The sequence below is a fragment of the Sander vitreus genome, chromosome 20 (assembly GCF_031162955.1).
Source record: "Sander vitreus isolate 19-12246 chromosome 20, sanVit1, whole genome shotgun sequence".
Taxonomy (NCBI): Eukaryota; Metazoa; Chordata; class Actinopteri; order Perciformes; family Percidae; genus Sander; species Sander vitreus.
Window position 1 is genome coordinate 17664193 of NC_135874.1, and position 25692 is coordinate 17689884.

Consider the following 25692-nt stretch of genomic DNA (forward strand, 5'->3'; position numbering starts at 1 on the left):
GTCTGTTTTAATTGTACGTGTTTGCAGCCTTGAACTGGGTTGGAGGAACAATTCCCTAAAGTGCAGTGATGTCATTCAAGATGGTATCTGTTAGTGGTTTTTAACTTCACTAGAAGATTTGTGGGCTCATGCACATCTGGCCCTGGAATTCGGCTCCAAATGGGACTTTGTCTTCTCTTCGTTGCTTTAGATCTAAACGCTTGTCCTTGTTCTCTTATTTCAGTAGCACTTGCAGATGTGTTTAGTAGGTTGTTTCTGAGGGGGGTCTTCTGAGATTTGAGTGCTAGAGAAAGCAAGTAGACCTCGTCTATCCAATACGCTAATAAAACACAGAAAAACACAAATACACGCAGGCCAGGCATGCTGGAAATCTGGATAATCCTCAGTGCAGACTGTGCTGTTGTTTTGACTTGTCCGTCAAAGCTTGCTCATAAACTTCAAGGTGAGAAAGCTTCTCCGGAAGGATCAATAAAGTCAACATTAGGGTCAGTTTCCCAGGCATGGATATATCAAACACTGGAGTAGGCACGGGCCGGTTACCGGTTTCAAGGTATACCGAGGTTTGAAAAAGTCACGGTTTCAAAACCAGTAAAATTTAACAAGAACAGAAAGTGTAGTTTAGAAATTCCTCTCCCTGCCAGTGTGCAGTATGTTTAAAAATAAAATACATCGTGTTCAATGTTCAAAAAAATAATACATTTATAGCTGTCGTTGCAATACCGTGAAACCGTGATATTTTTGCTGAAGGTTATCATACCGTCAGAATCTCATACGGGCCCATGCCTACACTGCAGCACAAAGCCTTCAGACTACTCAAAAGTAGTGGAATTTGACTTTTCACAACACCACAAACATTCCCAACTACTGTCTTAACTGAGCAATAACTGGATCCATAAGTATCAGTTAGAATAAGGACAAGCATTAGCTTATGAGGTTATTCTCAATATGCAGATTGTCAATTATCAGTACCATCCGTGCGGGCCACATTGGTTCACACATTTATTTTTCAAAATAAGTGTAAATGTTACAGTTCATCATCTAGGGAAACATATTTACAGGTTTTTCAACAGTGAAATAAATAAGGTTGTATAGAATATAGCAGATAGAAATGGTAAATAGTCTACAATGTACAGCAGCTTTGGCTACCAAAAGTTCAAAAAAAATCTCAAACTATAGTATTAATAAATAAAGCTATGTGAAAAAATAAATAAGGTACTCTTCTGTCCTACTAATTTAAACTACTTTTTTTACACATAGAAGAACAAAGAATTGCGTAAGCTTTTACAGTTGCCTCTTCATTTTAAAGCACATAGTCATGATTTAAAACACTTCAATATGAATTGGTCTCCAACCAATTTTGGCATCAGAAAGGTCTTTGTATTGAGAAATTGGCAATGGATTGAGAACTCTGATCCAAAACCTTTTCATATGAAACCCCAGTTTGTTTCGTAATGCTTCTCAGATTCTATTCCCCCCCGCCCGTACTGATCAGATTGGTATGGAGCCTCTAGCTGCAACAGCGTATTCACTTGAGTGGTTTAACATCTCCGTGGGCTTAATATGCCTATCAAATCCCTGATTAGGGACTTTATCCCTACAAGAATCCTGCAGGGAGCTTTCTAAAAAAAAAAAACTGGCTCCAAAGAAAAGTGCTACGTCTCTTTGACATGCTCTGTAATGTGTACCATTATGTACAGTTACTAGCAAGCTCCACTTACGCTCTTCCACATCACATAATTCACTTGTATATGAAGAGTTTATGAGAAGCATCAGTACAACAATGAACATCTGTTCATCTTAATATTGGGTGAATACAGTATATTACTGTTTTTCCTTGATATGGGCAAACACAGTTATTCAATGAAAACAATATATGCATTAAGGCTATAGAATTAAGGCTTTAAAATGAATCAATACTATCGCTAACATTCGGTGTGAACAGTAGCTCCACACACACACGCACACGCACACACAGACACATACACACAAACACTCACACACTCACAGCTGTGAATGAAGTTATGAAGTGAGGCATGGTATCAAAGGCATTCCATATAGGTCCAGATAAAGCGTCTGGCACCACTCTGCAGTCAATAAAATGACATTCCTCCTGGAAGAACATCACTCTACTCGAACTTGCAATTTTTGTAATGATGAAGTACGACTTGATTCATTGTATTGCGGAAGCTCACTTATTTAATTTTGTAGAATTGCAGTTTTCTGAATGGAATGACTCAGGTCATTTGAAGGTAGAAACTAGGCTATTATTTGGGAAGCGGTCCTTCCTGAACTTGATCGCGGGAATGTGTCAATCGTGCCCCACAGAGACACCGATAATAATAACGAGATATGGCCAAGAACAACACTACAACTAGTACAAATACTGTAAAAATATACAAAAAACTAAGATGGAAACCACACATTCTAAAGCAGGGGGGTTGGATCTGGGGGTCTATATAAAGCCTGTTGACTTATGATTTGGCTGCTGAACCCAATTTGATCCAATTGGATTATCAGTTCCTTTGGCCTCCCTGCTAATTAAAAAACGATTACCTCCATGAAGCACTGCTGAACTCAGAGGGGCGCAGCATCCTCGACACCCCCTTTTAACTACAGCCCAAACCCCTGTCCTAAAGCTTTTTATGCTCCTGTTGCCTTAAAGTCCAGTTTCAAAAGGAGGCAATAATATTACAATGTTCACAGTCAAAGTCTGATTCTGACCGAGGAGCCTCTCTGGCTGCCTCCCTCTCTGTTTTAAAGCAGAGCCCGGAGTGGCTGTGTCCTTTATATGTCCACCCGTGCATCCACCTCCCAGCGTCTCACTCCACCACAAAGATCCAAACACAGAACAATATGGAAACGTATTAAAAGAAACCGAGGTCACTTGCTTTGTCTCTTGTAGAGCATCCTCAGTTTCACAAAGACAGAAGGGTGGGAACAAGTCAGCGGCACCCAAGGTGTGTGTGTGTGTGTGTGTGTGTGTGTGTGTGTGTGTGTGTGCACTGTTGCGCTAATCACCATGGATACAACAATAAGAGAGAGTGGGAGGTGCCAGACAGCTCTGATCTGCAGAGTTTGAGCGGTGTGTGTATGTGTGTTTCTTTTAGCGCTTTGTCCAGTCGTTGCCCATGCTCAGCTTGGCCCTGGGGATGGTCATCTTGTCTGCGCAGGTGGAGCTCATTTCTGGAGAGAAATGGATGATGCTGCAGTCATTCTTCACATTCTGAAATTTGTTCTCCTTGGAGGGCTCCATGTAGACCACTGAGTTCTTGTTTACGTGCTTCTTTAGGATCACCGTCTGAGCAGGGAAAGGAATAAGAACATAATCCCTTGTTAGATTGAAGCCATAATTCAGGTCATGATGGCTAGTACTGTAGGTGATGAAGGTTTACTAATTTATGTCAGCTTGCACTAGATGGCTTCTGAGAATACTCTCTGACGAATTCAGATTTTCTGACTACTATCTCATTTCACGGTAGAGTTGTAGACTTTATGATGGACATGACCTTGTTCCAGTTAAAAGTGCAGCACGAGGGGAAACTACATTAATCCTAATGTCGTGACAGTTTTAGCACTGGTTGTAGCAGAAGCTGGAAGATCAAGGAAAACTCCCTGTGACCCATCCACAGATTAACTCTGTCCACACTGTCATTTTAAGCCCTCAAAACAACGAGCTGATTCATGTGATTTACAGATTAACTTCTCACCTTCTTTGGTGCACTGTAGCAGGACATCTGCACCCACTTCTTTTTCTTGTTGATGAGTAATGCCACCACGAGGAAGATGATGATAGCCAGGAGGAGACCTGCCAGGATCCAGGCTGCTGATTGGTAGATGATGGCCATCTCTGTTTGGCTGGGGTAATTCTCACGCAAACCTGGCTCATCTGCGGGACACAGACAACATCGATATTCGATAGCTTTTTCATTACCGTGCCCACCCTATTTACCAAATCTTAATTGAAATCATCTTATTTCTTTGTTTTTGGCAGAAATCTCAGCTCAGTACTAAACACTTAAAAAATCAACTCTGGCTAAGCATGATCTCTCTTGAGACACCCAGAGTCCATTCATCATTATTGTTTTAGTTCAACATAAGTTAGTAGAACTTTCACTCATTTATCAAGGCATCCCAAACATCCTTCATTGGTATAAACATTTGCATGGATTGGCAGGAAGAGTGCATACAATGACGCCAATAACTAGGATGGGGTTACCACTACACAGTGTACAGGGAATAAGGAGAGGAGTGTGTGTGGAGGGATTTAGTGGGCAGTTACCTGTCTCGGCAATGATGGGTGGTACAGTGACTGTGGTCATCCACACTGCACTCTCCACTGTAATAGGGACCATTGTCTTGGAGGCGTCGGTAGACACCATCACCGGCACCGATGTTGTAATTTCTGTTTAAACAGGAGTAAGATCCATTACAAATGTCGCTGGTGTAATGCAAAACATTCCAGACATCAACATTTCTAACTGTGAGTTAGTGTATGAACTCCCTGGTGTCTCAGTTGATAAGCTGTGTTTATAGGAACTGTCCCCTTAACTTCCACTGCACCGCTTTGTAAAGGCATTACGTAAAAAGCTCTGTTTTCCAGAGAGCAAATAACAAAAACAAAGGCCAGAAAACGGCTACATATCAGGGTGAACAATGGGAGCCTATGCTGAGGTTTTCCTCTATAGGAAAAGCTGACATGGAGCTTTGCCTTCCTGTGCCGCCACAGAGAGAGTGTTACAGGTCGATTCAGCCGGGGTCAGGAAACACGTGTGAATGTGCGGATGCTCGAGGAATGTTTTTGCTCCGAGTGGAGTGTGTATGTATGTCACATGGAATGTTGTTGCGAATGATGGTGTTTGCCCATGTAGCGCCAGAGTGGCTGTGTCTAATGAACAAACACATACACATTCAGTCTGGAAACTGGCATTCCCTCAGCTACGCCCTCTTTTTTTTTTTTTAACATGTAGCATTATTAATTATAACTTTCCCAACAACAGGCTTTGCCCTGTTCCAGTGGTACCACTTATTATAAGGATGGTAGTTTTGCACAACTTTGACAGCTCTTGTTCTCACTTTGTGGAAGTGTTACGTAAACCACATTTTAGTATGCAATACAAACTCAAAGATGTGTATATTTTTTGTGTAATAAAATACTCAAAGTGGCATCTTTGGCACATATACTTACTGTATAAATGCAGCTTTCTCTATAATGAGACGCACCTAAATACTCACCGAGACAGTGTGGGCAGCACTGGCCCTTGCGTAAGACAGGCACCCTGCAGTTGGCAGCCGGACAGCGCTGAGAGAAACACTGAATGGTGCCATTGTTGCAGGTGCAGCTGGTGCAGGCGTTGGCCTTCCAGGAGTCCCCAGCCAGTAGCACGTCCCCATCGCTGGTTATGCAGTACTCCTGCTGGCTGTTGTTCACTGGCAGCAAGGCGCTCAGTGTCTCCTCTGTGGTTGCACACAGGTATAAATAGGGTTAATAATGAAAATACACAAAGGTTAAGGTAAGACATGGGGCTGTGTGCTAAGTCATGTCCCAGCCTGTTTCCTCGCTTAATATGATTTGGCAAAGTAAGGTTATAGCCCAGGGTTTAGCTTGTTTAGAACTGCCATTTTCAAAGGAATAACGTAATTTTGTCTAAATTATATAGAACTATATGGAGAGACCAGCTTCTACGTGACTCCTGCATTTATCCCAGCTGTAAAACATCTCAATCCACTGAAGTTATTCGGCCTTTAGGGTTACTTTCAAGATAAGATGCTTTACTGAATGTTAAACACAAGTGTCTCCATATGGCAGATGTCAGTTCAGAAGGCCTTATCTCTCCGTCTCATCAGACCCTGCGGCCCTGAGATATATGGCCTTCTCATGACCAAAGCCTTTAGTTAGCATGTACACACTGTACTACCCTACTGTACACATACATCATTGGGCCTGTCAGTGAGATGTGTATTATTCCCACATTCCTGGTGACCAGGCCCATACATATATCAAAGGGTGGCGTCTGACAATCTGCTTTTGTGAAAGGAGATGCAGCGATAAGGTGGGCCGGCATTCTCGAGAAGCAGCTCTCAGGCGCAGTCATGCATTACTGATTTGTGGGCCTCATGCTTGTAAGTGTTTGGGATATGTTGATTCTAAGTGTATGAGAAGAGGCTTGAGTGTTTGGGTACAGTTGTAAATAAAATATGTTTGTGGTTTTGCATTCGCCTAGACATTTGTGTCAAAAGTTTATTCCCATGAAAAAGGAGGAATAGCACAGATTCAGTAAAATTTGGTACATTCTTTCCCTTCCAGCTATAAGGGAGTTGGATGAACCTCCAGTGTGGGCCGCTGGGTGAAAGCAGTTCGCATGTACTGCTGCCTGCCCGGAGGATCACTATGTAAATCCAACCGGTCTTGGCTGGTGGTTTCTTTATGAGCCTGTGTGCCTGACATAAAACCTCTACAGAGTGCAACATGCAAGACCTTCCAAAACCACATGCTGATAGCACATCCAAAACAGATTTTTACTTCCCTAGCCACTACCCCAACTTGATGTGACCCATGCTGAGTTTTATCTGAAATTACCCGTGCTTTCCTCTAGCCTTTTTTCTGTTACCTGGGCATACGTGGCAACAGGTTTTCTTGTTTCTGATTGGTGTCTGGCAGAGAGCCGGTGGACACACTTCAGTGTCGCACAGGACACGTCCCTTCCTGCAGGTGCACCTTGTGCACTCGTCCAGGTTCCAGGTCTCCCCCTCCACATAGAATTCCCCCCCAGGTGCTCTGCACACCACCATGTCCATCCCCTCTGGCAGACCGCTGCCTGACTCATCTACAGTAGAATGAGGAGAGAAGAAGAGAGGAAACAGTCACGTGTGTGCTATCAAATTCACATGCATTCAGCCCATACTAATAACTGGTGCACAATGAAGTGAAACAACCATTTCGAGAGAGTAACAGAGTCATAGGTTACTAGAATAAAGATGCATGGGAGACCACTAGCCATTAAAAAGAAGCCTCAGGCAGTTTAGGGTTGTGTCCAAGTTGTGTTTTCACTCTAGTTTAGTTGAAAACATCTTTCTGTCCAGCAGAGTAGCAGACATCTGCAAAGAGTTAGCCTGTTGTCCCCTGACTGTAAAGTGTGTATAGCTTCTGAAATTTGTAGACATTCTTTCACTCCTAAATATTTGAACAGCCAACTGAGTCACTCCTCCATAAATACCCCGCATGAGTTGGAGGGTTGCGGATTAAAAAAGAAAGTGTGGGTGTGGATCAGTGTGCCTTCCATTTGTAGAGAAACAGACAGAGACTGTGTGTTTGAGAGTTTAAGTGGCCAGCAAGTCTAGAAAGCCTAAAAGCTAGCTAATGACTCAAAACTCTCGACTCTCAACTTGATTGAGCTGTTAAGGGGACTCTATACTGTGTATTTCCAGAACGTGGGTCCCGTTTTTGTAGTTCTGGCCATTATTTTTGTCATTTTTGTTTAAAGCCATCTGACTGTGTGATGTTTCTTCCTCTGAGCGATGTCACCATATTACCAGACCTTAACAATTAACTTGATGAGTACACTATCATTATTACCAACAGGAATAATGGCTAAAACTACATATATAAGACCCAAGTTATAATAACCATAGTCTATATCCATGATGTTCCACTTCCGGGATTGCTCTGGTGCTGTCGGAAATTCCGCCGGATCACGCTCTTTTCGGCCAGATGTCCTGCTATCTTCCACTTTCTTTGTGTTGGAATTTTAAACTCTGGATTTATGAAGACTATGGTTAACTGCTCCTCTGATCTCTGCAGGATAAATCCAGACAGCTACCTATCTGTCCAATCTGAGTTTTCTGTTGCACGACTAAAACAACTTTTAAACAAGCACGTTCCACTAAAACAAGTTCCTTCCTGAGGCTATTTTGCAGCAGCACCGTGGCTCTGCCCGGCACTTAGCACCACCCATGGCGATTGTGATTGGCTTAAAGAAATGCCAATAAACCAGAGCACGTTATTCTCCCATCCCAGAATGCTGTGTGGACTAGCCAGACCCTCCTTCGCAGCGCTGTGGAGGAAGGTCTGGCAATGCGAGACTGTAATAACTATGAATTGTCCTTTAAAACTGGATCTAACTTAAAACTGATATTATTCTTTAAAGTTGGATATAAAATAAAGTTTGACATACCCTCACATGTAGGACAACACTGCTCAGGCCTTACAACTGGGTGAGAACAGCTGGGTACGGGGCAGGAAATGAGCACACACATCTCCCGTCCAGAGTGGCAGTAGCAGTCACGACAACCGTCGTGCCAGCTGTCACCTTCCTCATATCGGTGCCCATTGGAGGTGAGGCAATAGCTGGGCATCGGGGCCGGGGGAGTGGTGCTTGGGACATGGCCGCTTTCTAGAGACACAAGCATTAAAGGCACAGACATTACTGGGATGGTTGAGGACTGGTGGAGTAGCTGTCCACATTTTCAAAAAGCCATATAGTCTGCTTTGTCAAGGAACCCTGGAAATTCACTCTGGAAATTTCATTAAGTACATTTATGATTTACAGTAAAATGGGCCAGTATTATTGTCTTAGGTCCAATTTCATTAGAGGCTAAAGTGAGCGCTAAGTGGTAATGGTTCCATACAGTATACTGGAACATACACTAGTCAGGAATATTTGATCTTCCTTCATTGCGTATTTATGTCCCAATAATCCATTTATAATCCAGCCACAAAGAAAGCTTTATTAATCTCCCACAATTCTTACCAACTGACAAAAAAAACAAAAAAAAAAACGTATAACTGAGGGGCTTGCAGACCTTATGAAGGGCCCAAGTTGCCCGTAACTGGGCCCCAGCATGTGTTAAACTCAGCATGGCTCTTAAAGTTCGTAGGGATCCACTGGGATCTTGAACAAACACAGTGGACTGTACGGTGTAGCAGAGTTCAGGCAGATGTTTCTTGTCGCTTCTCTTTTATTTAAATACTTAAAAAACAACACACACAGAAAAACATACTTCCAAAAAAAAGGTTTCCTATCCCTGAATATTTTAAAAGTCTACAGAGAGACTGATACAAGAGTTTCAAAGTGAGGTAAACAGCAACTTTTAGGTTTAAGTCTGTGTGTGTCCCTGTTTGCGGAGATTAGGAGCCAGCTGCACTGATCACCTCACCATACAGGAAAACCACCAAGTATATTTGAAGCTGAAGTATTTATAATACAGCATTATTGGCAAAATAAACACATCATATAAAATGTGGTGCAGCATAAATATGACATCTGCATACTTGCTTTAAACTTAGGGGTTGAGGGAATCTAATTTGAGTTGCGCACACACAGCCCCTGGATAAAGCTAAACACCAACAAAAATCAAAACAAACATACATAAAAGTCTCCACAGTAGAGCAGCTGAAGGTCAAAGGAAATCAAAGCTGCAGCTTAGTGGCAGAATGTCAACTCTGCAGACAGAGCTTTCCTATCTCCTTCCACCCACTACCCTTTACACTGCTTAAAACTAAGACCTTGTGGTGGAACTGTAGTTATGTATCAGGAGGTAACTCGATGCATGACTCTTAAAATGTAGCTATGAATAATTAAAAGTAGGGGTTATATATTGATATATCAGGATATGGGTTAAAGATACAAAGTCTACCCATTTAATATTTAGATTTTTTATGTATGAGAAGTTTGGCCGTGGTAGAGGGAAGGTCAAGATCTCGCCATAATCGGCACGGTTCATCCTCTGAGGACTGAATCAATCACGATATCTTGTGAAAGCATCAGCAAATCATCCCCGAACTATCAGAAACATTGTCACTTACCTTTACACATGCAGATGGAGCAGCCCTTCCTGTTCTGCTGATAGCCGTCGCTGCAGTGCTTGTCACAGGTGAAGGGAGGACACTTGACACAGCGACACATCTCACAGCCATGCTTGTTTCTCCTGCGAGGCAACAAACATGCACATGATGAAGCACACATATAAAAAGTGTATTTTTTTGGTGAAATGGAAGTTATCACTGTATTCCAGTGAATCATTTCCAGTGAGTAACAGGAGTTTTTTTTACAGGAGAGTACAGAGTACTAGCTTCAAAAATTGACAATCACCTTAATATCAGCAAAACCAATGAACTTGTGGTGGACTATCAGATGAATAGAATGATAGAACGCAGAGTTGTAGCTATGCAAATAGACAATGCTTCAAATATGGATGTTGTAAAACGGGGATGCTTGACACATCTTCAAACCAGCAGCACAGAAGATCTTTACAATTCAGTATCTGACCGAATGTGAAATATGGTCACAATCTCTCCTTCTGTCCCTGAGTTATGGCGTTGAATAGTCGGCAGAAAAGAGTTTTTGGAGAACATTATGATGTTGCAGTGAGGTTGACCTTTGACCTTTTGGATATTAAATGTCATCACTTCATCATTTTATCCTGTTAGACATTTCTATGAATATAAACATAAATACATCATAAATTAGCATAGGAATTCTTTAGTTATGGCCATAAATGATCACCATCTGGTACGCTGCTGCCACTGCCAAGGACAAGCCAAGGGCAGACTGCAGTGTGTCATTCGGTCAGCTGACAAGGCGATTGGCTGCAATCTGCCGCCGCTCCAGGACCTATACGCCACTAGGATTCTGAAGCGTGCTGGAAAGATTGTGGCTGACCCCTCCCACCCCGGCCACAAACTCTTTGAGCCACTCCCCTCTGGCAGGAGGCTAAGGTCCGTCAGGACCACACGCCAAATGTTTTTCCTCTCCGCCACTAGCCTTATCAACAAGGCCCGGAAACCACCCTGACTCTCTCCACACTACACCTCTGGCTCTACATGCCACTGTTACTCTGCCGTTTTACTTTTTACTACTGTTCATCTTATTTTATTATTTATTTTACATTTACATTTGTATCTTTATTAATACATACTGTGTGCATATTTTTATACTTATATTGTTTATATTCTTTTTATCCTTCTTATATTCAGAGAATGTGTGACATGCACCAACAACACCATGACAAATTCCTTGTATGTGTAAAAAACGTACTTGGCAATAAAGCCCTTTCTGATTCTAATTTTGAAATGTGTTTTGTGAAGTCACAACAACCTTTACCCTCCAAAATCTAATTTCTTCATCCTCCGGCCATGGCTATCACCAGCACGGAGGCATAAAGATGCCATACTGCTAGTTTAAAAATGGCTTCACATTGAGGATATCTCCAAGATGAACAAGGGTCTATGGAGCAACATTGTGTTGTGACTGAGTAAAACCCAGATGCTCAAGTCTGGTATAATCAACATCTGGGCCAGCTTTCCCCTCTCTATATTAGCCGCCTTTGAAGAAGGCCAAATAAAAGGCCAACACGTGACATCCCTGTGGTTTGCACATTATACCAACCCAAAGATGAAAAAGGAGCAATCTAAAGCCAATTCAGATGCTTTTAATTCACCCTGTTGCCATCTGAATTGCTCCAAAAGCCTTTGGCGGCACCAAAGAGCAGTGCTCAGATAAGACCTGATATAGGCATGTTGATTGATCAGTACACAAAAAGACAGAAAACGAGTCCAGTTGTCCGAGCAAAGCAACAATAAAAGGATATCCTCACATACAAAGACACACGAGCAGCATGAAGTGCAGAAGCTGCAGAGGGTGGAAATAAGCCAGTTGGATCTAATTATCTGCCTAATAAACCATGGATGAGCTGCAGGTTGATAAATTGTCAAATACCCAGATGAAGGAATGACCTGTATGTAGTCTTCTCTCATTTAAGACATCCTCTCTATCCCTCCCTGTCTCATTCAGCCTCTCTCACCCAGCAAGCCTCTCTCTTGTGTCTCTCCCGCAGTGTAAGTGATGATACCCATTTTATGAAGCAGTGGCATCATTAGGCCTGATTAATGACTCCATTAATCTTCATCTGCCAGGGCAGCATAAATAAAAGAAGCCCTCAAACCCATGGACGGTGTTGCGTCCTATAAAGAGGACAGAGCATCACAGGCTTGGCAAACAGAAGACCCTATCTATGCTGAAACAGCAATAAGAGCTATTGAAACAACACTTGGCCAGTGCCTCACTGTACAAATACAGAGACAGAGAGTGCTGCAACCTTAGAGCAAGGCTTTGTTTGAAGATGGTGTGTGGAATGCCAAGCAGCGCTTTGGGCTCCAGGGGGATAGAGGGGCTCGGGGAGGCACTAAGGGCCCTGGGGCCCTGGGACTGCTGGCTTGGCACAATTTCCAGTGTGCAGCAACTGTGATGGCCAGAAGAATGCTATTTATTCCAAAGTGATGATTTTGAGCTATGAAGGATGGAAATCATAACTTCAGTCGCAAGAACTGCCCTAAGAATGTCCTTCATCTCGAATGTTAACACAAGAGAGAAATGTGCAGCACATAGTTGCACATAGTTTACAGTCATCCTGCTTTGGAGGCCTGATCCTTTGTGCCTTTTGTTTCTTTGTGGTGGCTGCATGCAGAAGTCCTGTGTGAGGAGACAGATCTGCATTGTAGGGCTGGCAAGCTCTCAGAGGATTTCAGACTTCTGAGGCTAGATCTAAATAGCTGCTTATGAAGGATAAAGCCAGGACTTCCTGCTCTTCTTTTCCCCACAGGGTCCCCCTCATCCTCTCTCCTCTCCTCTGGTATACAGCGCAGACATATCGGGCCCATCTTGAGCCGTGGCTTCACAGAGCACGGTTGAGATACCCAAAAGAATGCCAACTGTATAAGTTTCATAAAGGCTGCTTTTGTCCTGATGTGTTTTTGATCGTTGTATTTAGACGGAACGATGATTTATGAAATGAGAGTGGTGCCTGGGGACCGAGCGTCGAGGGTAGAGAGCACTTCCAGATATTTGATTGGGTTAAATGGGATTAGGAGGAGAGGAGCTGCAGGGAGCTGAGAGGTAAGGACCCCACAGTGAATTACTCACACACAAACATGCACAAACACAGATTTAGAGACCTGGGATTGGCCACCAAGGTAGGCCCTTTGGAAGCCAAACTACTGTTGCAATAGCCTGTTCTACTTCCCTTTTTACCAGGACTAAGCAGCCACTGGCCTTTGGGCATCACTTGATAATGTAAGTATTTAGCTCCTTCTTCAACCATACCAATTTAAATACGGGAGGTGACTGGGAGAAAACTTTGTTAATGGAATTTATGAAAACTAAACCCCTTTAAACACAAGACGCAAACATTTTCCACCAAGAAAAACTCAATCTCTCATCGACATAACAGAATTTCCAAACTATCCACTTAGGTTTTATGAGCTTATGAGCATTTAAGAGCAAAGTGTATAGTTCCTCATATATCTGCATGTCACGTCACTGTCAGCCACAGATGCCTTTAAACAGGCTGAAAACACGGATGACACACACATGTAGCTGGACTTGGGGGATGAGAAACCCACGGTGTCACTGGGGGTACTTACACATATCCATAGGGGCAGGTCTTAGTGCAGGTCAAAGGTCGGCACTTGGGCACGGGCATGCTGCACTCACACACATCACAGCCAAAATCATCCTTCTTGTAGCCCATTTGGCATTGCAGTGAACAGTATTTTCCCAGGTCAGGGCAGGAGTCATCTGAAAGAGTTGAGGGAGAGGTCTTCTGATCAAGGGCGCAACAATCCATCAAAGGCAAAGGCATGAGTTGCTTTGGGGCTGCTCACAGGAATATTCTTGTGACAGAGAACCTTTCAAAGACTGTAGCCATGTACAAAAATAAGCTGTCATGAATGTGAACATGTCTTTGTTGCTCCAGATTGTTTTGACATCAGCATGAGCAAACAGGTAAATACAGCGTGCACCATTTTAATGCAAGAAGCAGCATTTTAGAAGAAATGTATCATGTTCATGCTTCTGTAAGTCAGTGCCTAACATGTTAACCCTTTAGGTTCAATGTAAAGTGAGAAAAGTGAACTTACTGTTGAGACACTGGCAGAGCAGACATCCACTTCTGTCTTGTTGGAAGCCGTAGAGGCAGTCATTCCCTGACAGGGAGCAGTTTACCAGAGGAGGGCATAGCATGGGGCTAACTGTTTCGTAGGAAGGCTCTGGAGAACAAAAGAGATGATGGAGGGTAAGAACTTTGCATGAGAGCAACAGTATACGACAAAGAACAAACTGTGATTTCTTTTATAAATTTCTTTCTATTTTTTATATAAGTGTGCTAGGATGCCCTCAGGTGTTCAATGCTTTTTGTGCCAACTGTAATAGCTACCTATTTACACTGCTCTTATTTTGGAGTAAACAGTAATTACAGATAAATGTAGAGCAATTACAGCAGGGTGGGTTGCACTGTAAGGGGGATTATACCTCTCCGTCTTACTGTGTGGAACTGTCTCCCATTAATACGTTAAATTTGTCTAAAAAGCATGTTTCAGCTCTAGGACTACCAGTGAAGACAATAAGAGTGTCCCCTGGACTGATGTTAGACAGACCCTCTTGAATCAGAGCCAGCTTTATTGTGAAGCCACAATAAAGAATAAGGACAGTTTGGAGCACACAGACATGCACCATAGCTATTCCCGTCAAACGTCTCTTGCCACATTCAGTGGGAGGAGCAGCCCAACGAGCTGTAACTAATTACACTCACAAAAAAGGGATCCACTTCAATTATGCAGGCTCCTGCGTTAAAAGCCTCACACACAGGTGGGTCTCATTTTGGCGGGCAAGGGTAATAAAGGAACACAAAGAACCCTGCAGCTTAAAGAATGCTCTGTGGCCTCCCCTTTAATGAGCCCATGCCAACATGTCCTCTGTAGCAAAGCTGCAGGGCCACAGGAGCCTCCGACGTGGTATGTGGGCTAATGTGTACCTCTTATAGATATGGAACTATACATTAGATATGATATATACGAAAGACCAACACAGCTCTCTAACCTTCACAGAAGGGACAGCACTCTCCCGGGATCTTGACAGGGTATTGGCAGCTCTGTTTGCAGGCCATGGCCGTGCAGTGCGGTTCCCCATCCACACACTGGCAGAAGGTGCAATCGTCCTCTTTCCACTGCTCCTCATGGCCCCGCAGCTTATTATTTACCCAGCAACTGGCCTTAGTGCTGTCTATTGACAGTAACTCCACATCTGACAGGAAAGAAAGACACATTGTGGGTGAAGGAATGGAGCGAGAGAAGAGGTGAATCTCTGATCCGTTTCTCAGCAGTCACATGTATAGTTTGGTACATCCTCTACTGTAATTGAATTAACATGAGACTGAGTGAGAGCAGAGCTGAAGGAAGCAGGATACTCCATGAGGGAGCTAACAAGATATGGAAACTGGCTTGTCACCAAGAGCTGTTGAATTTGGATGACTTATCTGCATTTTATAAGTAGGGCTTTGCAACAACATACATAGGGATTTAAATTGAAACAAGACAGACGAGTATTGCCGTGTCGTCCTGAGAGAGATTTGATCATTTGAAACACAGCAAGGGGGTTTACGTTCATAACTGCTGGTCCCCACAGTGTCCACAGTGAATTTTAGATCTGTAGCACGTAATCTTAAGTAGGAACCATAAAGTTTGGGACAGTTTAAAAGCCAATCTGGGAAGCCATTCTGCTCAGCTGGAGGGGATGTATGATGCCTGAGCCCAGCTCTGGGAGTCTTTTTTCATTTACTATAAACAGTTTTAATTGTTTTTGTTACACTGTTTATTGGTAACAAATGCAGGTTAGAAGGTAGTCTCAGCATTTTCTCTGTGTATTTGTATGAAACAAAAGTGTGTTCATATTTCTGTGTTTATGTGTTTGGTGCGGCTAACTGGATGTATGTCAGGGGGAGAAAGGGTGCTGTGTTTTGTGCACAGAGATCCTATTTGTCATATCTGTTTTGGCTACTGAGGTTCCATCCATATGGCTGTGATTAACCTGAACAGGATCTATTTTTCTCTATTGCTGTACCATGACCCTCATAATGAAGGGTCGCTTCAGGATTTTAGCACTTCACTTCCATGTAGCTGGGGGACTTATGCGAGAAAAATAAAAAAAGAGTGGTAGAAAGTGATGCCGCAGACCCCAATATACAGTATTGTGATTCCTTTGTCACCAGTACTGGTCAAACTCCAAAAACCCTGAAGCCTACACTTCCCATAATGCAACAGGATTGCATCTTTCAGTTTGCTTCCTGTTAAAAATGTGTTGTCTCCAAGTCCAAGCCAAGGTTGTCTTTGTAACCTGCATTCATTAATCTTTTGGCCACTCAGGACAAGCTGAATACACAGCATTGATCTATTATTAATTCATAAATTTCATCCAGCAGACATGGAGTCGTGTTTCTGGCTACCTCCAATATTCACTTTCCTTTTAGCTTTGTTTTTGGTCTCCACCAACTTATGACTAAAATATCTGCTAAATACCTATGCACTATGTTCACTAGCTAAGCACTAACTTTGTCTGTCTGATAAGAATGAACCAAAACAGTAAAGTCATGGGCTATAAAACCAAAACTGAAAGATGCTAATGTCAAGTAATAACTCTCTATGGGCGTATCATTACAACTAATCCCTTTGACATTGCAAATAGTCATTTGATCTACTGTTAAATATTGATTAGTACATGTTTAAGTATAATCACACCAGGTAGCTTTAAATACTGTACATCTCTTAATCCAGATTAAGAGCCTTACAGTCTCCACAGTGAGCCATACATTAAGTAAGAGCAGTTTTCCATAAGTAAAAGATGAAAGCATTCCATACCATCTAAATGCCTATATATTCCAGGTGTACCTCCAACACTGATCTAAAATGATCCCCTATGCAGTCTTGCTCTTTGTCTTCTCCCCTCGCTCTCATGCACCCGATCAATTGTAGCCAAACGGGCAGACGCTAAAACTGGCTACTGTCTCCATCCACTGACTTCTGGCAGACTGTAATGTGGTTGCCATATGCACTGCAACCCCATTTTTTAACAAGTGCACATATCAATGCTCCCTACCTGGCTTTGAACACATGTGTTTTGCAATTGCCCCCCCTCATTAAGCCCCAGAGCCAGATATTATAAAGCCAAGCCGTACACTCTGAAAGAGGGTTTTTATGTTCTTAAGCCTCCCCAGTGGAAAAGACTCCCTGGCTGGCTCTTTAGTGTGCGTCTTGTATGCCAGGTATGTTAACAACTGTGGAAACTGGTTATGTAGGAAGCCATTAAGGTAGGGTCACACTGGAGGTGTCGGGCATGGTGGATTTTGATATCACCTCTACCTTTCCTGTTGTCATCTTTCCACTCTGCCAGCTGGCCACACAGGACTTCTCCTCTGTGCCACATCACCCGTGGCTTAAACCTCAAAAGCACAAGTGTAGAACAGAATCTCCCATTCTAGTGTAATGAAGAATTAAGTTGCCACTTCTTAACAAAATATTAAGGTAAAGGTGTGTACCTATGCAGACAGGGCAACACTCGCCCTCAGGAATATAGAAGTTTTCACAGTCCAGCTCAGCGCACTCCGCCTTGGAGCAGAAGGAGATTCCTCCGCGGCACTGACATAGCCAGCAGGGGTCCATGCGGTACACCTCGCCCTCGGAAAACTCCTTCCCATTGTGGACACATTTGGGAGAGACTGAGGAGAAGCCAAGGAAAAGAAGAATCAGACAGCTGCTGACAACCTTAAACTAAACACCATGTGGGGACGATAATGCTTAACACACTGCAGTTGACAAATAGGGCACCATGCTCTGTCAGGTGTCCATCACAATTTGTAAAGATTAACACAAGGACTTTGTCTTCATGGCTATATGACAGAAAAATGCAGTTTGTAATCACAAATGTCAAGCTTGATCAGTGAGAGCCTATCACAATGGTATACAATCAATTAGAAATACATAAACACATCCATTGATTTTCTGCCATTGATGGAAACGTTTATCTTCTGAACCTAATGGTCCTGAGGCAGACACTGATGGCTGAGGTTAAGCCTGTGGGGTGAAATGGCATTTATCAGACAATGAAGCCAAGTCCATGAGGAGGAATTTCACAGGGATCTATCAAGTGTTGAAAAGGCGTCGAACTCTTGCAGAGGTGAGTAAAAGAGAACAGTAGTGGGTCTGAAGCTTTGGCAGAATCTGGACTCAGTGTGCTGGTGGCAGGTGGAGTGAATCAATGCTCTGGCCTGCCTTTCCCAAAAGCATCCAAGCACTTAGAACCTCTTTTGGCCGTGTTCCGTCTATAAAATAAAATGAGCTTGGTTACAGCACAGGTCCGATCTTGTGTCCAGACAACAGGCCCAGTAAAGACCAGAATACGTACGGGACCTGCTCATTAAACACTTGGCCCTTAAAGTGTCTGAATCTGTGCATACATGTCTGTATGCATAATAACTACAATAACATCCTAAGTTGCAATTTCTACAACTTAAAACTAATACGATTCATTATTTGAAATGAATGGTGGTTGTTTTGTAGCCAAAGGAGCAGGAAGATTACAGCATGACATCTCAATGGTAATACTAGATTACACATTCAAATGTACCACAGTGGTTTGGGTGATTCAAAATTGTAAGATCTTAACAAACCACACAGCAACTTTTCATTAAACCCGCTCCAACATTAGGGGAGTGAGGCAATGTGGTTATGTAAGAAAGTCTCCAGACTTATAGAGGAGTAGCTACGCTAGTTAGGCAAGTAAATGCATTGCACACATGTGGGGCCGGCGGCTTCTATAAATGAGAGGCAGAGGTTACGGCAGCATCTGTATGCCTTTGACTGCAGACTTATAGCGTCTGCGCCGATGACCCCATGCCTTCCGACAAACAGCACTGCACTCTAATACAAAGCATGTGGGCCAACTGATTTGAAAGTAGAGCAGGGATTTGTTGATCTTTTATTATCTTCCTTTCTTCTTTCAGCTCCATCCAGCACTATTCTCTCTCAGTATTCCTGTCATCCTGCTTTGCGTGCAGCAAAACCAAGCAGAGAAAATGCAATAAGCACTTTAGCTGGCCGAAAATCAAAAGGCACGGCAACGTTTTTTAACGCTCACAGAAGCAATAGGAAGTCACATGACGGGATGCTCACATGTGATTTCCGCAGTGTTTGTTAATGGTAATCCCTAAAACAACTTGCAGCACAGAGTCTAAATTCCAGTCATGCTTTGTGATGTTCAGTCTTCTCTAAATTGAGGATTGGATTGGGGGTGGAGATGGATGGACCATAAAACATTGACCCTTAGCCGCTCTAAATCATTCATAATGGACTGTCATACTGGCGCTTCTCCTGGTTTACAGGCAAAAGAAGCAAAACCACAGTGGGAAACATGACTTTTTTCCCAGAGAATAATAATAAGGTGATTTATTAAAATCAACTTGGCAGTGATACTTAATCAGCTCAGTTTATTAGATGAGTTTAAATTGTGTAAAGAAAACAACCACTTGTCAATGTCTAAAGATTTTGTTGTTGTGTATTTATAAACAATTTAAGCTGAGCCCCCTGAGCAGTGTGATCTCCAGTCCTGAACCTACTCTGCATCCAGGGCTCACTACAGGGGACACAGTATGCAGAGTTTGTGCCAGCTAGTGTTGATAAACAGCAGACCCCATCTAAACAGGACCAAACAGGATAATCTGTAACATCAGGTGACATCAGGTCAGGACGGTGCTGCCAGGTTTTCTCTGCCACCCAGATACAGCCATTCTCCAGCCAACAGTGGAAAGAATCTAACGTTGACAGAGGCCAAAACACACAGGTGGGATTTATTGTCACTGCACACACTGACCCTGACTAAATATGAGCCCTCAGCCTAGTGGGCAATGGAAACAAGTTAATCAGTCCAAGCCTGACATGCAGAGACAATGAGAGGGCCGTGTTAAAGTGTGTTCCATTAGAGGAAACACTAGACTACACTAGACTTTATACATGTATACCATATAGTATTTGTAGCCAGTGCTTTGGGGACCAATGCAGGACTGGGGAGGTGACTAGGGGGCCCAGTGTGTGTCCTTGTCCCTGTCTGTGGAGCTTTCTGACATGGCGCAGTCATGCAGGCCTAACGGACAGTAAAGGCAGCACAAAAGGCATCAAGCCCCAGGCCCAAAGAGCAGCAGACACTTGTTATCAAAACACTGATCCCATGGCCCCCACGTCTGCCATTCAGCCCCCGCCGGCCTGCCGGACTTGATTACCCTCCCCACTGGCAGACTGGAGCACATAAAAAGCATTCCCATCAATGAACTGTTGAACCTTTTCCCTTTGGACGTGTGACCAGACAGGAACCCTTTGACACTGCACTTCTGTTGAGCAAATTCGTAACCTAAGCACTTTTCTGGTCACTGGGCTCGTTAAGTCCATTCATTCCGGGACACAGCACTCATTTATGCATGTGGAGGGGCCAGAATGGGAATTTGTTCTGTTGGTAAAACAGCGAATATTTGTTGGGAGCGCAGAGTAAACAGACCAATACCACAGGTCCCCTCCCTGCCTTCCTGACTCTTCTGGCTGCCTCTGGGGCATGTCAGAGAGTGCTGAGGTCTATCTATATGTGCTCAACATCTGCTCTCTGTCGCCTCTCTTTCTCTGCATTTCCTGTCTCTTTCTCACCAGGTGAGAACATTTTGCAAGGGCGTATTTCAGACCAGAAATCTGCTTTAAAAGACCCATTATATTTAAGATCCCTTCAGGCAATAACAATATTTGTGAATACACCCCTGCAAACATTTCTTTGAACCATGGTTTTAACCCTGGCAGGCATCGGCCCAGCCTGATAAACAGCCCAACAGTAATTATCCAATCAGCAACTTTCATTTTCATCTGTGGACATTTGGACAGCAGGGAGAAAAGCCTTCCTCTGAGGAAAATAATTGCTCCCTCAAAGGCAATGAATCTCACACCGACTGTGCCAATGCTACGCCCAGTGGGAGACCAATCGAAATAGATTGTGTAGTGTGTGCAGTTTAGTGCAATCACCTTTCTGGCACTCAAAGACATCACAGCAGTCTCCTGGCTGACCGCTGGCCTGGCTGAGTGGCACGGCACGCTGTCCGCTCAGGCACTGGGGCTTGCGGCAGGCACGGAGGTCGCAAGTGCACTGGGGCAGTATGGAGGGGCAGCAACCAGTAGGGGACGTGTAACTCTTGGTCAGGACTGAACCTTTGGGGCAGGAGGGCACCTGCAGAGTGGGACACGTCAGCCCGGCACACCTCAGCTCCTCTGAAACACACAGACATGGACGCATGTTCACATTAAGATATATGTGGGTATGTAGCATACAATAGTGAAAGGGACAGACACGGCTTTTGACTTCTTTTTTCATCAATTTTTCTTCTTCCTTTGTAAGGCATTCTGTAACAGAACCTTCAACTGCTCTAGGCTCTGACAGTGCCCACACTGTTCTCCTAGAGGCAGGAGGGTTTTTTCTGTGCCTGCACGTGTGTGTACATGTGGGTTTAAGGGCTACTCATAGCGTCAGTTGGAACAGCACTACTCGTGTTACAGTCTCTAAAGGCTAAGTTCACACAGTCACCCAACACAAACTCTGTGCACAGTCATCAGATCCCCACTTCAGTCCGTGACAGCTTCACAGCATCCTGTCAGAGAAGTGAGAGCGGCGCTCTAGACACGACAAGGCTCTCTGCATATCCTGTCTACGGGCCTCTGATCCCACCCAGCCAGGCTCCAATCCAAACAGCCCCTCACGCTCTAAAACCAGTCATTAATACCAGCCAACCTTCAACAGAGCTTTTCTTCTTGCCAGTTTAGAATCTCCCCTTCATTTAGCATACCAGGATGTGTTTGTCTTTTCATTTGCCAGAGCCAACATAATAGCTCTGATAGCCCTTGTTAAAAGGGAAAAGGGGTGCAGGGGTATTAGAAATCTGGGCAAGGGGCTCAGGGGTGAATTTTGGAGCCTGTTCTGGAAAAGAAAAGTGCAGCGCCCCTCTGTACAGCCATTGTATGAGAACAGTAGCTACCTTACAAAGATTGGATTACCCAAACCAAAGGGACATGTTTATTTTGGTTCTCAGTGTCACTGTAATGTATACAGTGCATGCAGAAGAGGATTGGGGAGAGCAGATTCACGTCCTATAATTATCAATCACTAAGTAATTTCCCAGATCCCCTGCTGAAAGCACAGTAAATACACACTGTGTAGCACTTTGACAGCTGAGAAGGAGAGTGGAAAGGCAAGGTTAACTAGTGCAGAGATTATGGAAGATGAGGAAGAGGAAAATCTGGTAATCGTACATCTAGTTTAAGTCATCACTGACATTTAAAGGAGAAAATGTAATGACTGCCTTATAAGAAAGATACATTGGAGTGGATTTTGATTTAGTAATGAGAAATACTTGACAATCTTTGCATGCATATGGTTTTTGAGGAGAGGGACTGATGTAGGCTGAAGTTGCGCTTGGGGTTTTGGTCGTGTTTCCAGAAGCTGAGTTTTCTTGATGGTCTTCCCAGACTGCTGCTGGCTCCACGGTGCAACATGAGTCTCTCAGAGGATATGCCTCATCCCTGACATTTGAAGACCTGTAAATGGATCCCTCTGGGTTTTGCCACAAGATGTGGGAAACTGAACCAGTGAGAAGTTTGGGGTCCAAACTTCTGATCCCCTGATAATGGTTCTGCTCTGCCAGTCCTCAACTCCAGAGCTGGACCTCTGAATGGTACTGTATATTCTCAACCATTCCAGCTCTTTATGACCTGATGCTTTGCCTACATTTCGGTTAAGTAGCCGTTTGATGTCTGACCTAGAATAAACATGGGTCTGTATGACTGTGACTGCTGTATTTTGGTGGGTGGGGGGGCAACATTTCTGACAGATGAAATTGAGGATAAAGGAAACATTGAATTTTTCTGGCTCCAGATAAATAGAGCAGAAGTGTGAGGTATCTGTACTGTACTGTTTACTCAAGCAACTTGGGAACAGCAAGGACTGCCACAAAGCTCTCATTGATAAACGTAGCAGCTGAATAGTGTCATAGAAAATGAGTGGGAAAACCCCTGAATTAAGGGAGGCTACAACCTTTTTAACGGTTTTTGGCCTAATTCCTAAGCTGGAGTTAAATAAACTTCAGTTGGAAGCGCTGATTGGTGAATGTTTTACTTCCAATAAAAAGTCTAATTAAGTCTGCTGCTGCTCAGTTGAAGACTGGTTTTGCATATGAAAACCTCACACTGTTTAAAGCAATAGAAAATGCCCTGGGACGATCTTCCACAACGTTCTGCACTGAAAAACACCTTCTGTGTATTGTATGTGTCCCAGAGAAGGCTGATTACCCTTTCAGTTGTGATAATGACTGGGGTTAAAGTGCGCTGGGAAAAGCAGCTGGCAGACATACCATTGTCATTCAAATGAACAGAATTATATCCATCCATGGAAAAGGTTCCAGCCCTTGCACGTCCAATTAATATAATTTTCTAGCTGGCACATTCATAAGCACAATAGGCAGATAGAGAGGACAGTAAAAGTCAGCAGCAAATGGATTGTATCCTATGCTGTTTGTGTTCTATCTCTGAGCATAAATGGCTGTAATTAGATAGTCAGCAACCACAGAACCACTCTTCGTATCACAATAGTGGCCATACTCCAGCTTGCACGAACACAAAAGGCCTGATTTGGTATGCTTGATAAATTCTCTCTGCAGATTAGGAACATGCTCTTGAATGACTGTATGATAGCAAAGAATGAAACCTCAATACACAACCTGGAAAACACACACACACACACACACACACACACACACACACACACACACACACACACACACACACACACACACACACACACACACACACACAACCACACAAACGCTGGTCTGGAATAAGTGGGATACGGAAATTGCTTCATTACCACAGACTGGTCTCTTTTGTTAACAATGCATATTTCTGGCATCTCAGCAGCTCATTGAAGAAAGTAAAACACCTCCTATCTAAATGGGTTTTTCTTCTCTTAAAGTCTGGGTACAAGGAGCTCAGTCTTTCCCCGAACCAGAGCGGCTCGTCTAGGCAGAGGAGGCTGTGTTGACAGCCTGAGTTTACTCATGGAAAAAGCGCACAATGTGAGTTCTGTTCAACGACTGACTTTGGAAGCAAGTCAGCAGAGAACAAAGCCGTCTCAGTCCAGCTGCCCTCCGTGGGTTTCTGGTCTGTCCTCAGGTTTTATAAAGTTGCTCCGCAAAAGGGACACATCAGTGCCGTCTCTCACATAAAGCTGTGGGGGCCTGGCCCTGTGCCCACCAGCAGTTACAGCTGAAAAAGTCAGCATTATTTGCCATGTGTATCAGCGTGTGTGAGTATATGTGTGAGGACCGTGAAGCAGGTCTGGGAGGGGGTCCAGGCCAAAAGGCACAGATGGGGTCACCAGGAAGAAACACTGGGTGGGAACTTCACACCATGGTCAGAAGCTTGAGGTAGGCGGGCGTAGGCACGCAGCAGCCAGCAGGCCTGCATCTGCTGCCTGCACACCTTGCTCTCTCGCTCTTTGGCTAAATATTTGCAGATGAAAAATGTGATCCGTGTCCTGAGTAACACCGCTTGCAGCTCTGAACGAGCATGTTTGGGTGAGGTAATGAGTATGTCCACATGTAGGTCCACATTTGCACATATATTTGTGTATATATATATATATATATATATATATATATGTGTGTGTGTGTGTGTGTGTGTGTGTGTGTTTTTGTGTGTGCATTCCACTGAAACACACCCTTTCTGACGGAGAGCGCAAAGGACTTCTATCTTGCTAAAGGGCCCGTGCCTTAGAGATCAACACCATGCATGGTCTATTGTTATATCAGGCACAACATGCATATGAAAAGGGTGAACATACTCTGCTCTGGGGCACTGAACATAAAGCACTGGGAAACATAACTGAATAGTTGTCACGTGTACTGTCACTCAGGGGACACTATACATCAAAAGATAACCCTCATCTATAGCAAATGTGTAGGAGACCTGTGGTATAGACAGCTGTTGAATAAGCTGTAAAAGAGGCAGTTGAGTTATATATGGATTCTGGCCATATGGATTTGTTCCCTTTCACAGGAAAATAATAGCTGAAGATGGATGAAATGTGCCTGGGAACTAAAGGAGTCGGCTTAGTTTGCAGTTGGGGTGTCTTTGATTCATTAATAATTATGGTTAAGTCTGGAGTTTTAGGTCTAGATTTAATGAATGGACTGAGGGTTAGAGCAGGAGATGCAGGAATGGTCTAAGACTCCATGTGTGTGTCTTGGCTTTTCCCACGAGCCTAATACTGGATGGTTTGGTCAGTGGCTGACCATGAGTAGTGAGTGGGTTGACAGCAATCCCAACATGCCTTGAAGGGAAGTTCTTTGTCTCAATTGCCACACAAGAGTTTTGTTTCCTCTTTGAAATCCCTACCCACACACACATACAAATACGCACACACTGGGAAACGAGCAGCTTGCAGGGTACAACAGGGGCCATAGCTTCCACAGACGGCACACAAACACACAGCGCTGAGACGTCTCTCGCCCCTGCCAGCCGGCGGTGGTCTGGCTCGTCAGTAATAGCTCTGCCACAAAGAGGCTGCAGCCAAGCAGAACTAACAGTCCTTTCACAAGGGCAGAGAAGGTGCAGGACAGAGGTGGCACAGGTGGGCAAGAGGATTTGTGGGACCAAGGTCAGTTTGTGCCATGGCATGACAGTGGGCACTGCTTCCCTGTCTGATGAACCGCTTGTGAACTTCCACATGCCTGTGCGGGACAAAGTTTACTCTATTCTATCCCTATTATCAGTCCACAAGTAAGTAGACAACC

At 43.8% G+C, this 25692-nt stretch overlaps 1 protein-coding gene across 2 annotated transcripts in view; it reads right to left on the reverse strand.

The window, feature by feature from the left end:
* Window positions 1-1627: 1627 nt before the first annotated feature.
* The window catches only part of LOC144535707 (cysteine-rich motor neuron 1 protein), a 33414-nt gene continuing 9349 nt past the window's right edge, over window positions 1628-25692 (reverse strand). The window contains exons 4-15 of one of the 2 annotated variants that reach the window (XM_078278301.1): window positions 20879-21121; window positions 17362-17541; window positions 14871-15074; window positions 13913-14041; window positions 13418-13571; window positions 9803-9924; window positions 8172-8390; window positions 6609-6824; window positions 5233-5454; window positions 4280-4402; window positions 3708-3886; window positions 1628-3298 (exon numbers count right to left, since the gene is read on the reverse strand). In XM_078278301.1, coding sequence (XP_078134427.1) covers window positions 3104-3298; window positions 3708-3886; window positions 4280-4402; window positions 5233-5454; window positions 6609-6824; window positions 8172-8390; window positions 9803-9924; window positions 13418-13571; window positions 13913-14041; window positions 14871-15074; window positions 17362-17541; window positions 20879-21121 — 2186 coding nt within the window. In that variant the 3' untranslated portion in view covers window positions 1628-3103. The remainder of the gene's footprint in view (window positions 3299-3707; window positions 3887-4279; window positions 4403-5232; window positions 5455-6608; window positions 6825-8171; window positions 8391-9802; window positions 9925-13417; window positions 13572-13912; window positions 14042-14870; window positions 15075-17361; window positions 17542-20878; window positions 21122-25692) is intronic. The other variant, XM_078278302.1, reaches the window with a different exon arrangement.